Genomic DNA, 14,771 nt, shown 5'->3' on the forward strand with positions numbered 1-14,771 from the left:
TTAAAGCTGAGCTCCGTCGATCGCCTGACAATCTGAACAGGATTTGCTGCTCTGTTGGCGCTGGTTTAGTGACAGAAAGGCGGTAGAAGGCTGTCATTCAACAACTGGAGGTATTTACAATGGATTCTTCTCAATCTGCCATCAGTGAGACATCCGATTGCCTCCGGACGAAGTGACGGTGCGACCCGCGCTCAATCCACTAGCGGAGGACCTCGGTGTCTGCCGGGGGTGAGTATGCAACACCTCGCAGGTGTCGAATCTGGAGGTTTAATTCCAGGTTCCTTTCCTTGAGCGAGACACCGAACCCCCCAAGTTGCTCCCCTGCGGCCTGGCGAGCATCTCGCATGTCAGCTCTGCCGCCGTCGTGTGCGCATGAATGGGTGAACGCAATCTAGGCTAAAGCGCTTTGAAAGCTCCGCCATAAAATCGGAGTTTATTTTCAGGGCAGCTCATGTTTCTCCTGCAAAAGAAAATGGAGGGTATTCATGGAAAAGTTTCCGCTCCTTGACAAGAGAAGAAGTTTTCGTTGTGAATTGTCCGGAGCCCAAAAGGCCCCCGATTGGCTCCTCCGAGCGGAGCCGTCCCCACCGTCCTGTGGAAGCTAACAGGATAATGCTTCATCGCTTGTTACAACAAATTGCCTCATTTTTATAACAATGAAAAAAAAAAGGGGTGAGAGGGTGGATTCTGTAACCCGATTCTTAATTTGGGAGTCCTCCAGCACGGGACGCTCTCGCAAACACTCGGAGATTCGATTTCAGCCATAAGTGGGGCGCAAAACACTGATGCTGCAGAAATTTCAGACGCACGGAACATTTGTCAAATTTGTATTTCTTTGCCTTTTTTTTTTAACATTTGTGCTGCTTTTTCACTTGCCAAAGGGAGACCTGCCATTATGCCATTATGCTATCTGGTTACTAAGCAGCTGAGTGGCTTCTCCAGTCATATTCCATCTGGCCGGGCCCAGCACGAAATTCCACTGCGCCCCGTCTGAATTAAGAAACAACAACCGACGGCGATAATGTTACCGGTAATAATATTCCCCCGACTGGCTCGATGGGGGAGACGAGTTTTGGCCCCGGACCCTTCCACCTTCCACGGGTCCAATCGGGAAGCGCCTCTTTAGCGTTCATCTATTTATCCGTTCAGAACGCGTTCCAATTATCCCGCTACCGAAAATTTCCAAATGGCACGCGGCGTCCGTGTCTCTGCCAGAGAGCTACTCTGGATTGTTTTCTTTTGTTGATGCTCCGTCTGAGGTGGTGGTGGTCGGGGAGGTTTGCGTCTGGGGTTAAGTGGACGTAAACGGATGTTTTCATCAAGTCCGCAGTCTAAATAAGAGGTCAGGTGCGTCTTGTTTACGTGTCAGGACCACCTGTACGGTGACACGGACTTTTCAGCGGCCGATACCGCAGAGGGCCGACACCCAGGCGAGGCCAAGACGGAGGCCGAGCTTGCACAGGTCCCGCAATCGCCAAGCGCTCCTCGAATTGATCTGCAGAATTTGACGTTCCAGTCAAAACACCCGGCCGGGACACACATGAAAAAAAACTTACAGTTTGTGTGCGCGTCTGTGTTTTTCATGCACAATGAGAAATATCTTGAAAAAAATGGATTCAGTGCATCGCGGGGAGATACATTCAGATATTAGGAACAAAGGTGACGTGAACATTCAGGATCCGAAAGCAGCCATCTTTGTAGTCCTTTCCTACGGTATATATCCCTGTTCCAGGAAACATTTATTTACATTTACCAAGAGTGATGACACGGATCCTGCTGCAGAAACACAGCTTTCACAGCGTGTGTTGCTGGAATGCCAACACAGGAGGCACATGCATGTCTGCAACCGAAAGCACCTTAGCTGGGTGTATTAGCATGTCGTAAACACACGTACAGGCACCACACATGTACCCATACATTTGTACTTCTGAAAACATAATCTGTTTATTAGTACCTCCTTTTGCTTCACAAAAAAGCAAATAAATTGATTATTGATTTTTGACCTTGACTTAAGCGGCAGAGGAAGGCCGCGGCGGGCCCTTGGCAGCCCACCAGCCGTCTAATAATGGCGCTCTCCGTGTTTGCACACTTCTTTCCCGTGTCGCGCATGACTTCCTCTGATCATTGTTTGTCACTGTTCTGAAGGAAAGAGATTAAAAAAAAAAAAAAAAAAAAAAAAAACACAGAAAGTTCAAGGTTTAAAAAAAAAAAAAAAAAAAAATCTTTGAAATGCCGAAACCGCATAGGCTGAGAGGGGCAAAGTTTTGAGACGTGACAGCGGGATCCTTGGGATCTTCCAGTGTGTGAACCACAGGACTCCGCTGGTCTGCAGTAACCGCTTCCCTGTCGTTACACTGCCTCCTCTATTCTTGATTTACGCACAAGACCTCTGGCACGTGGAGCCCCGTGCCGCCATGACGGTTGTGAGACACACTGCAGCGCTGTGTGGAGCCTGCAGGGAGCTCTTTGCTCGGTATTACGGCCGGACGCCACACCGGCTCCCGGGACCGTTAGCGAGGAGAGAGAGGGAGGGAGTTTACCTCCCTGGCCCCTCTGCATAAAAAAAAAAAAAAAAATACTCCCCCGGATCTGAAAACTCCTCCTTTGGCCGTTGCCGGGCGACAGCCTTCACAACAGGAAACAGAGCAGGGGATTCCGTCAGAGCGGCGGGGAGAAAAAAAAAAAAAGGAGAACATTATTTGGAGACAGGAAATCTGACTGTAAGACAGAAGCGTGGGCGGGGGGGCTCCTCCTCCCCCTCCAGCTGAATAACAACAAAACAAATAACAAACACTCCAGGCGTGCACGGCCCCGTGGCTGAAATTATACACAACCTCATTTTAGACAGAGGCAAAAGTTCTACGTTTATTGCGATTTGTTGTAAACCTCAAACACGGACATGTTGTAGTTGTATATTTTTAATATTTTGCTTTATAAAATCCTGTTTAAACCTACGAGGGAAAGAGGTCAAGCATCCAGCGGCGGAGCGGACCGCGGGGAACACCCGCCATTACAAAACCGAACCCAGGTCACGGCGCTCGTGGGCGGCCGCTGAATCTTAAAAGCGATAAATTACCCCCCAAAAAAAAAAAAAAAGAAATTTCTCAGTGATGACCTCATCATCCGGAGACTTTTCTCATCTGGTGTTTCCTGGCCGGACATGTTTGCTTGATCTCTGTTCTAATTTCTCACCCCTCCACCCCAACACATGTATTTTTAGCCGCCGTCATAACCCCGAAGTGTTTTGTATACCCGAGCCGTGTCTTGCATCAAAAAATTCCGGATAAAGTCGTTGCTAGGCAGCTGAGAGGCAGCTGACGTACACACGACGCGCGCGCACGCCTTTCGATCGGGTCCTTTTTCAATCGCGCTCTTACCGGAACACGGCTCCGCTGACCTCACGGCGGCAGCTGATCATGCTAATTGAAATTAGCACCGATTGCATGTGGCGTCCCACAGGGTTCTATTCTTGGTCATGTGCCGTTGTGTTTTGACATATATATATTTACGTAACGGTGGCGAGACCGGCCATGATGTCTGACCACGTGGCAGGGGTGAAGTTGTTGAGCTTCCTCTTTCGGAGCGAGGAGGACGGAGAGGATCAGGAATGAATCAACCGGAGGAACGGTAGCGCCTGACAGATGTTCTGGAGATGAAGTCACACGTGGTCGGAGGAGGGAGAGTGGAGATTTGTCTGGAAGGATGCAGAAGGTGGAGGACAAGAGTTAGACCAGAGAGGAGGTCGGTGGTTGCACTGAGAGAGGATATGAAGTCAGTGGGTGTGAGAGAAGGAGATGCAGAGGTCAGGGTAAAGAAGGAAAGGAAGAAGAGCCGTTTATCCCGGCGGAGTTGATTCTGCAGAGTCGGACAGAGTTGGACCGACCGTCCACACGTGCGAGTGGAATTCCGGGGTTTTGAGTCATCGCACCGCCGTTGTGACGCCGGTGATGTTCGGCTCACGTGTTCTGGATCTTTTAAACCTGCCGTTTTGAGCCGAGATGATTTATTGGCCGACAAAAGTCCTTTTCATTGCTCCTGAAAATGGAATTTCAAACGTCAAGCACATAATGATTCTGTATTTCGGGGTCAACCATCGCTCAGCGAGACCTCTGACATTCAGGTGCGCCGCCTGACCGATCCCATCATTTGAAAATTACTTTCCTCATCTTTCTTCCTGTTGGGAAAATGAACGAATGACGAGCGTTTAAGCCCAGGTTTCAGCCGGGGGGGGGGAGTTAATGACGCCTTCATTTTCTCTCGGTCGAATTTCCGTACCTCCGGAGTTCACCTCATACCTCCTTGTTTACCGCTTAGAGGACCGCCCGCCCAAAGCCCGACCTCCAACCCCTCCTCCTCCTCCTCCGCGACGCGCTGTTTCATTATCGCCGGTTTTCGCCCAAAACTCACCGGGGTTCGGTCTGCGGCTCGAGTTGCGGTCGATTTCCCGGCTCCCTCTGTGCCCCCGCAGCTTTAACGAAGCTGCTAAAAACGTTTTTACGATTAACGCAGGCTTTTGAATCACCTTCCCACATCAAATATGGCCGCCGCTTAGCTAAGTGTACTTCGCTCTGTGCTCTCGCTGTTATTTATTTGTCGCCGCCACCACTTCGGCCGCCACCGCTGTGCGGATTATCGTGATTCGCTGCTCCCGTACTCCAGGTGTGATATCCGTATCCCTTTAAACATTGCATTTAAAGCATTATATTTCTCAGTTTCCTCCAAGATACGTTTTTTCCAAAACAAACAGGTGATTCAACGGCGCTTTCGGGGACGGCCGCTTCGCCGTCGGTGAAGAAACTCACAACGCCGTCCAACGTTCCGTCTTGTTTTTTGTTCGGTCACAAATAAAAGCCTGCCTCTGGATTTTGAGGGTTAGAGCTGTGGAAAGAAAACCCGAGTCGAGGTCTTTTCCACCCCGTTGGAGCCAAACCACGTCATACCGGGCAGGGTATGTGAAGGTTTTTGGCCCGGGGGGCGCTTATGGGATGGCAGATGACAAAAAATGTGCGGGTTTGTGACATTGAGACCACCCCCACTGATCTGTCACCCCTCCCGCTATTGAAATCCCGATACACCGGGCTGAAGTGGCAAGAATCGGCAGAAATATCGACCCTTACTGCCAAAAGTTTGAACTGTTCGGAATGCTGTTTACCCTGCGTCGCGCTGTTTTCCTTTTTCCTCCCCATGTATGTTGGGCGAAAGTCGCACTCGACTCTTAAGGGATTACCAGCCGCCGCGGTGGTAATGACATCGCGCCGCAGGGACCGCGGAAACACATTCTCTCAGGCTATAAATCTGAAACCGGTTAATTGAAAGCACTCGGGTCATTTGGCCGTCCCGACTGCGAACAATTGTGAAATTGTTCAAAAGTTACCCGGTGAATCATTGCCATAATCCAGGAATAAGTCAGAGAGGGAGTTTTACAACACTCACGATTAATCCTCTACATTTGTCATTTCACTAACCAAACCTTGTAAGCTTCATGTGTTGACGGGAACTTAAAGGGAAGGCAGTGAAACGCCATATTTGGGTTTTCAGAAGCCTCGGAAGGTCCGACTCTCTTGCGGAGAACTCAAATTCACGCATTCGTTCATTCATAAATGATCTATACTGCGCCAGGGATAGCGCGGGATGCCGGAGCCTATCATTTCGGGTCTTCGATGAATCTACTGCATGTGTTTGGACTGCGGGAGGAAACCCGCGCGGGCGCCGGGAGGTCACGGAGACGCCGCGCAGAAAGGCCGCCTGTCGGGATCCAACCGCAGACCTTCTTGCTGTGGGGCGAGAACGCCCAACTCAAACGAAGAACTCCCAAATGTAAAGGCCTCTACCAGCTCTTTGGGAAGGCTGCACTAAATCAGACCAGCAGGGTAACCGGACCGGTTCCAGTGACGGGCTCTGGGTGGAAATTATCTGGGAGCTGAAAATCCAGCAAATATGAGTCAACCTTGGTCACTGGTTGGATAGATGGAGAGAATTGTGGGATCCCAAAGAATTCGGAGCCGATCCCGTCGTACTTAACGAAACGCGGGGGGTTCGACTTATGAAACTGAGCGTTTGAACCTGACATTGGCGTAATCTCTTCTTTTTTTTTTTTCTTTTTTAATACACACCCCTTTGTGAGTTATGTTAATTTAGCACGGATAGCTTTGGAGCAGAGAGATGGATAATTGGCGGTCGATGTGGAATATGTCGCCCTGTGCTAGTGTTTATTTAGCTCACGTTTGCACCGCCGAGGTGCATCACGCACGAAATAATCCACTGAATACATGTTTGTGAGAAGCAGTTAGCTTTAGCGAGCTGCCGGTATTATGGCTGAGAAACCTCGCGTGCACGTTATCGTTTCTAAACGATCGGGACAGGGACGGCGGTGTTGTTTCTCATTAACCGTGCCGCTCCTCTCCCAGTCACTTCTCCGGATCCATCTGGTGCGTAGCGACCCTCCGTTACCAGAGTTACTAACCAGCAACAGACCAAGGTTGGAAAAACGTGGAGCCCCGGCGCTCGCCTGACGTCGGAGGGCCCCGCGAGTCAATCAGCGGCGGAGCTATTTATTAACAGCAGACGTGTGGAAGTGTTTACTGCGGCACATGTTTCGGTTACACATGGCTTTGGAGCGCCCCGACCCCCCCCACCACCGCCCCTTTTGCCCTGATTAAGCCCCCCCTCCCTTCACTGTCCCCCACGAGAGATTTCCATGAGGTCAAAGCAACAAGTTTAAATGGCCGGGGAGCCACCGCGCCACGTCTTCGCAGTGCAACACACGACTTGGGTTTCACAAGTACCGTCACCGCGCCGGACGGAGGGTCCTGCCAAAACACGATCCCGCCGGGGGGGCGAGGAGGGGACGTTGCGTTGCATGTGGGGCATGTTTGCACAACAGGAGAGGGAAATGCTTCGTTTTGCTTAAAATCTTTTTCACCACCTAAAAAAGACATAGCGAAATACTTTCAAGTGCCTATTATTTAAATATCCTTATGTCAGTTGGAGTCCTCGCCAGATTCGATTGGCCTTCTGGTTCATCTCGGAGCGGCAGGAGGAGCACTGGGGAGATCCTCCGCTTACATTTCTGATCAGATGTCAATCAAAGGGCAGATGCACTGATTGGATCTATTATGTAAGATGAAAAAAAGCTTTTTTATGAATAAAATTCCCATACGTCTCTCCGCCATGACCCTGGCGGCAGGATGGGCGGTATTGATAATGAGTGGATGAATATAGAAGTCCATATATGGGAATAAACGATCATCTTGGATTAACTTTGGTGGAAAAGTGAGGTCTAGATATTTTAAAAGGCGATATTGTCAAAGATATTTGAAGGTAAAACGTCAAATGGCCAAATTCCTAAATGAAAGAGACTTAGGGTTCATTCATTTATTCGTTCATTCATTCATTTGTTCATTCGTTCATTCATCATCTATTCTGCTTATCCTGGAGTCAGGGTCAAAAGGTGAAGGAACCTCCTGCATGTTTTTGGACCGTTGGAGGAAACCGGAGAACCTGGAGGAAACCATGGAGACACGGAGAGAACCTGGAGACCCCACACAGAAAGGCCGCATGTCGGAATCGAACCAGGGACCTTCTTGCGGTGAGGTGGATATTTGGATATTTTATCGAGAGAATTATCACAGGAATTGTTGTTGAGCAGGACGCTACGCTCATAGGTTTGCAGGAGCCGACCGAGAGGCCGAGGACTCCGTAAACATCCCGAAAGATGTAGATGATTAAAAATATTGAGGTCATTTTTCCAAAACCGTTCATTCTTGGAAAAATCACAGAGGAGAATCCCAAAAAAAGATTTTCCCCTCCGGAGGAAGAACGGAGGGTGACCTTTTCCAGAAGCCGCTCGGTGCCACGGACGCCCGATAAGACGATTCCACCTGCGGGAGGACGGGCGCGCTGTCGCCGGAGGCCGACATGTGACCATTGTCATCACAGAAAAAAAACGCACGCCAGCTGCCGAAAGGTCCGGACCTGCCAAAGATAGCAACGACCCAGCCCACGTGGGCCGGAGGAGAGAAGCCCGGCGAGTAAACACCGACCGCAGCCGGCGGCCGATGGAAAATCCTATGAAGATTCTCAGCTCGGCATGTCAAATGACGGGGTATACGTCTCCATTTTTATATAGCACTTCTATGCAAGTATGGATAATTATGCGTTGCGTTCCCCGCAGACATGGAGCCTCTCAGGGGGGAAGTGGAAAAGTCATTATTTGCCATTGCAATAACTTCATGAATAACTCCATAACTTGCAAAAACCTCATGAACACGTGACGGAGGAGGGAGCCGTGTGTAGCGAACCTGTCCATGTACCTGCCGCCGCACAGAAAACACCCAAAACATCCAGAGGGCCTGAATAATTTTTTTTTTTTTTTAAATTCCGAGCTGCTCGTGTAAAAAATGTTTATCAAGGTTGAGCAAGCTGCAGATGATAGGGAGGGTGGAGATTAACGCCGCTCTCACTTGCTCCAGCAGCGCTCGTTGCTGATCTCTGGGTCAACTAATATTCTTCTGTATCGATTAACCCCCAGCCTCATATAGCCGGGGTCTTCAAACTTTATATAACTGTATAACTACCAAACATATATGTATATATATATAGAGAGAGAGAGATAGATATATGTATTTATCTCTATATATACATATATAGAGAGAGAAAGATACATATATGTACATGTATCTATATGTATATATGTATATATATATATATATATATTTATATACACACACATATATATGTAAACATGTGAATGGTTGAATGTCTCTATATGAGGTGAATGAGAGGAGGAGCAGTCGAATGTCTATATGGTTGGTGAATGAAAGAGTGGATGTTTGTATGTTTCTATAGGGTGTGTCAATGTGAAAGTGAAACACTGTATATCTATATGATATGTGAATGACAGTGAATGTCTTTTTATCCTTTTTTTTGTCCTTGTAATTGCCTCTTCTATTTGTATTTATATTCATATTTATTTTTGGCGCCATAACTGTTCTCCTGCTGTGACAAACAAATTTCTCCTATGGGGATAATGTCTTATCTTATCTTATCTTGCCCTATGATCACCTGTCAACAGGTCCAGGGTGAACCCCTCTTCCTTGCACCCCTCTGCCCCCGCCTTTGGCTAAAATCATATTTTTAACCTCTATTTTTTAAATGTTTGCCTTTTTTATTCTTAGTGATTGACCTCCTGTTATACTTATTTATCTATTTGTTTACTTATTCATTTATCATTTCCAATTCATTCATTTATTTATTTGTGTCTTGCTTGTTATTCCATTTGCCTTTTTATATATTTGCCTCGTACTGACATAATGACTTTCCCTCTTTTTTTTTTTTTATTCTATTAATAATTCTGAAGCGTGTGCTGTGTGTGCATCGCCTAGAAACAAGCACACAAACAAACAAACAAAAAAAAAAGCCAAAAATAATGTGTGAAGTGTGTGTGGACGCCCCCCCCCCCCCCCATGACCCACCGATCCTCTTCCCCTGTGGAAACCCCGCCGTGAGTGGATCTCCGGGTGGTGGTCGGGGGCGCGCTGTTGCGTCACGGCGGAGAGTGGGAGGGTGGGAGAGGGGTGTGGAGGAAGAGGGGGAGGAGAGAAAGGAGGATGGGTGGAGGGTGGAGGGAGGGAGGGAAGGAGGCGCGCCGCCGCAGAGGTGATCCCCGAGTTTAAAAGCGCCGGGTCGGTGTGTGCGCCGGAGCAGTGCGTCACGGCGACCCGGCGGAGTCAGCATCCCCCCCCTCCCTCCACACACACACACACATGCACTCACACACGATTCCACTCCTCACACACACCTCCAACCCGGAGAGAAACGCGCACACACACTGAAATACCCTTTCTCCGCGTTCACTTCCCCAGCCGTGGGTGCGAACACGCGTTACATCTCTGGACTCTTTTTCTTCTTCTTTTTAATTTTTTTTTTAAACTTTTTATTTAATTTTTTTTTTGATTTTGATTTCCTCTCGGATCCCGAGACGCGACTGGAGGGGATTTACAAACTCCGCTTTATGGACGAGGAGGCGCTCCTTCCCGCGGCACAAACCACAGTTTGATCCCCGCACGTCGCTCCGGAGCGCAAAATGAAATCTGCCGAAGAGGGTGAGTGGACCTGTCACACTTTCTCTCCCCACCTTTAACTTCCCTCCCATTCCCCATCACTTATTTTTGCGGCGCTCCGTATGCGACCCTTAACTGCGCTTCCCATCCCTGCTCGATTCGAACTATGACACGGTTATTACACAGTAGTAACGCAGTCACTATTACACAGTAATAACACTGTCGTTATTACACAGTATTAACGCGGCTATAGACGCCCGGCACTCCCTGTTGATTTGGTGGGCGTGGCTCAGCCCCGGAGCCTCTCTCATGACTGACAGCCGTCCCAAAAATAGCCGGAATTGAACCTGTGCTAATGACTGAGACTGTGACACTGTGACCCGACGATCGAGAGGCCGGTATTGAGCGCCCCTCAACGCCCCGATGCCCCCCGCCGCCGCCGCCGCCGCCCCCGGGCTGCCTTTTAGGACCTCAACCTTTCAGCTAATTTGCCACGACCTAATTTTAGAAAGCAAACATTCAGCTCTAGTGTGTGTCAGGCACAGCCGGCAGGATTAAACGCGAGCATAATTTTCTTTTTTATTACGGGGAGTCATACGGCGCACCGCTGATGTCATGGAGTTTATGGAGAGGCCCTTAATTCCCTGAAATTCACAGCAGACGGGAGCTGCGGTGACTGAGAGCTGTCTGACTGCATCAGTCCATCCATCGCGTTGTGGTCTCGCCTTCCTCCTCCTCCTCATCCCGTCTGAGATCAGCCTTCGCCACAGCGTTTCCTCTGCTCCGGCGGGAGGTCATGACGCCGGTTTTCGGGGCACAATGTGCGCATTTACGGCGCGTAAATAAGCTAATCCCGTCCCCCTTGTGTTTATTTTCGATGGAGCCCGGCCAAGGAAAATATTTTTTTTACGGCCCGTGCGCTTAGCGTCTCGTGACGTGGACAGAAACCACCTGGCGTGGGCCGTCTGAGTAACGGCCCGACCAGCCTCCCGTCCGTGTGATTTCAGCTTTGCCCCCCCCGCCCCTTCTTCCCGGCCGCTCCGCTGTTTTGTAACTTTATTTGGAGACTTCCAGCTCGCATACCTTCTGCGTCAGGAAATAGCCGCGGCCGACCCCGGTAGGCGAGCTGTTCTTTTTTTTTTGCCATTATAGGCAACACCTCTGCGGCGGCGTGGACTTGGCAACCGAGCGGCCCCTCGGAGGGGAAGCCAGCGAGCGTGCGTTTGATTACGATGGTGGTAAACTCCGTCTCTTTGCCTTCCAGATGCTTACGGCTACACGCCAAATGTCAGTCTCTCCCTCCCGCTGGGCAACCCTTGTCTCCCCTCCCAGTACCACAGCCTCCAGTCCAGCCCGACCATTTCCGTCTCTGAGCCGCACGGTTACGACGGCCAGGACGACATGAGCGCGGCGGGCTACTACTCATCCCCCGGCGTCCGCCCGAACGGCGCCCCGACCCTTGAGAGCCCCCGCATCGAGATCACCGCCTACGGGCAGTTTCCCGAGGACGAGGTGGAGGAGAGCAGCCTTCCCGTCGCCAAGCGAGTCAACTCCATAGTGACGCTCACCCTCCCCAACGCCGACGGTTACCGCGACCCCAGCTGCCTGAGTCCGGCCAGCAGCCTCTCGTCCCGCAGCTGCCACTCCGACGCCTCCTCCTACGAGTCGGGCTTCTCGTACAACTATGAAAACTCGCCTCAGAACTCCCCCTGGCAGTCCCCCTCCGTCTCCCCGAAGGGCTCCACCCTGGCGCTGCCGGGCGACGGCTGCGGCCCCGGCGGTTCCCCGCGCACCTCGCCCTCCACGTCCCCTCGCACCAGCGTGACGGACGACACCTTCATAGGTCACCGCGGCTCCAGGCCCAACTCCCCCTGCGGGGCGAAGAGGAAGTACAGCTTTAACGGCAGCGGGGCGTCGCACAAGCACTACCCGTACTCGCCCACACACTCCCCGGGGCCGTCCCCGCAGACGTCCCCCCGACTCAGCGTCACCGAGGAGACCTGGCTGCCCAACACCAACCAGTACACCAACTCGGCCATCCTGGCCGCCATCAACGCCCTGACCACGGACGGGGTGGTGGACCTCGGGGAGGGCATCCCCATGAAGGCCCGCAAAACCAGCCTGGAGCACAACCCCACCGTCAGCCTGAAGCTGGAGCCCGGCGGCGAGGAGATGGGGCCCGGCGAGCTCTGCAGGGACGAGCCGCCCTCCAACCGGCTGCCGTTGAAGAAGGAGGGCTACTGCGGCGGGTTCCTGGACGTGCCGCAGCACCCGTACTCCTGGTCCAAGCCCAAGCAGTACATCAGGTACGGACGATTTCGATAAGAAAATTAGCATTAGCGCATTTATCGACCGTCGCATCACGAATCTCCACGGGCGCGTTTCTCCTCCAGCCCGTCGCTGCCGGCCCTCGACTGGCAGCTGCCGTCCAGCTCGGGCCCCTACAGCCTGCAGATCGAGGTGCAGCCCAAGTCCCACCACCGCGCCCACTACGAGACGGAGGGAAGCAGGGGGGCGGTGAAGGCCCTGGCCGGAGGACACCCGGTGGTTCAGGTCTGGTCTCGACACCTTCTGATGGATTTTGAGTTGCGATTGAGTTAAAACGCGGCGTTATCGTCGGGGGGTTGTTATTTAATGCGGGTGAAGTCATAACGCGTCGGCTTAAATGATAACGCGATGTGGACGTTCCAGGAAATTTTCCACGATTATTATCTACATTACCGTTTTTCCTCTTTGAATTACGGCTCTGCGCGGCTAATATTTTTAGCTTATTTGAGATATTTCAATTTTTTTTTTTTTTTTTTCCGTCAGCGTTTATCAAATAAACGGCTGGAGTTGCATTATTTTCCCTGGCTTGGATTTGGGTCACGAAAAAAAAAAAAATGAAGCCGGATCATCCTTTGGCGAGATGAGTGCTTGGCGAGAAAGTCAGATCTCGGGTTGAAGTCATGAAAAAGGAACCCCATTTATCATTTCAAAGCCTCCCGAATTCATCATGTGACTCACCGGTGGGACCGAGCCCCGGGCCTCCCGCCCCGACGGTTGCCGCGGGCGCTCGGCCCCTCGACGCTCGCGCCGCCCGTCGCGTCCCGCTTTTCACCTCATGCATTCAGACCCTTCCGGCCGCCACTTTATTTAAAGATGTCATATTTCTGAATGGAATACCGTAGGTATGCTATTAGGCGGACCGATCCACTCAGTCACTTCCTGTCCAGACGGGGGTGACTCAGACTTTTCCACTGCCGTCTCCAGCTCCACACAGACAGTTACAAAGTGATGTAGCGTGGCCAGTAAGGGCTTAGTCATATGCTTTGACCACAGGAGCTCCGGTGGTCGGGTCTGAAGATGAAAAAATGGACAACTGTAGATATGTTTTGGTTATAAACCCATCTGGTCCCCTGATCCGCTGACCTCAGCCTCTGAATAAATAAAGGCTCCGCTGCAAGGAGCCGGGCAAAGTGAGCGGTGAGCCGGGCTGTCAGTTTAATTAATACCTTTGGACGTTTTTTAATATATTACAATGGGCCCCGAGGAGTTTGGCAAACATTCATCACAGAGCGGGTGACATTTTTGCCTTTCACTTCCAATAAAACAGTTTTGTGGGGAGAGACGTTCCCGCTGTCCGCAAGGCTGACTCACAGGCGGAGGTGCAAAACACAGGACGCTTTTCTTCCCCCCCCCCCGCCGCCGCCGTGGACGAATCTCCGACAATAAGGACGCGAGCGGGGAGAGCGCCGCGTTTCTGCGGCCGTTACACATTCAGTCATTCATTCATCATTTATACCGCTTATCTAACTTTCAGGATTGCTGTGCGAGGGGCACGGAGCGTATGGGCGCAAACCGGTCGCCACATATACGACCGTTCACTCGCTCTTTCACGCGTCATGTAGAGATTTGCAGCATTCACCCTCTCATTCAAATAGACTGGCAATCTAGTCTCCAGTGACTGTGGGAGGAAACCCATGCAGACAGGCAGATTCCACACAGGTCATGATGGGGTGGAGAAAGCAGAGTTAATCGTGTGTTTAAACCTGCTTCTGTTCAACGCTCGGGAATAATCATCACCGTGACGATGAAATCGATTCCGATGAATATCCCAGATCATTCTGCCGATTTTCGCTGGGGTCGGTCAAACGCGCGCCTCTTCTGACCCACCTGGCGCCCCCTGGTGGTATCTTTCATTTGACGTTACTCAGTTCAGCTTTAGGGTTTGTGATTGGACATTGTAATGTTGCACTTCATAAAGCCCCTTTTTTTAAAAAAAAAAGCACAAAAGCGTTAGAATATATTCTACATATAGAATGGTTAACTGGCATTAATCTTTATGAATGTGAATTATAAATGAACAGCGCAAGTATTAAAAATGTATTAAAATTGCCAAAAGAGCTAAAGTACATGAGCCAGATTGGGCTCTGGCTGTCCTGCTGTCCTCCTCATTCTAATCAGAACCCCAAAATAGATCCGAGCTTCACTTTTGGTTTTTCCAAAATTAACTACTGTAGTCTGTGTCACAGAGGCGAAACTTGGAGATATAATTCAAAGAATTAATTAAAGGCCACCGACTTCCAAAAATCCTTCGCCCACTTTTGGAGATCATTCACTCGCTCATTCACACATCATATAGACAAACAAGCATTCACCCACTCAGTCACATGTCATTTGGAGATCATTCACTCTGTCATTCACACTTTTGGTTAATTTAGTCGGTTT

General features: G+C 50.5%; 1 protein-coding gene across 3 annotated transcripts in view; it reads left to right on the plus strand.

The window, feature by feature from the left end:
• Positions 1-9,698: 9,698 nt before the first annotated feature.
• Positions 9,699-14,771, plus strand: part of nfatc1 (nuclear factor of activated T cells 1) — a 47,260-nt gene continuing 42,187 nt past the window's right edge. For all 3 annotated transcript variants that reach the window (XM_086178322.1, XM_086178321.1, XM_086178323.1), the window contains exons 1-3: positions 9,699-10,103; positions 11,326-12,367; positions 12,455-12,614. In XM_086178322.1, the coding sequence (XP_086034448.1) occupies positions 10,085-10,103; positions 11,326-12,367; positions 12,455-12,614 (1,221 nt within the window). In that variant the 5' untranslated portion in view covers positions 9,699-10,084. The remainder of the gene's footprint in view (positions 10,104-11,325; positions 12,368-12,454; positions 12,615-14,771) is intronic.

The sequence above is a fragment of the Fistularia commersonii genome, chromosome 30 (genome assembly GCF_037954325.1).
Source record: "Fistularia commersonii isolate RoL2024-O1a breed Wild chromosome 30, RoL_Fcom_v1.0, whole genome shotgun sequence".
Taxonomy (NCBI): Eukaryota; Metazoa; Chordata; class Actinopteri; order Syngnathiformes; family Fistulariidae; genus Fistularia; species Fistularia commersonii.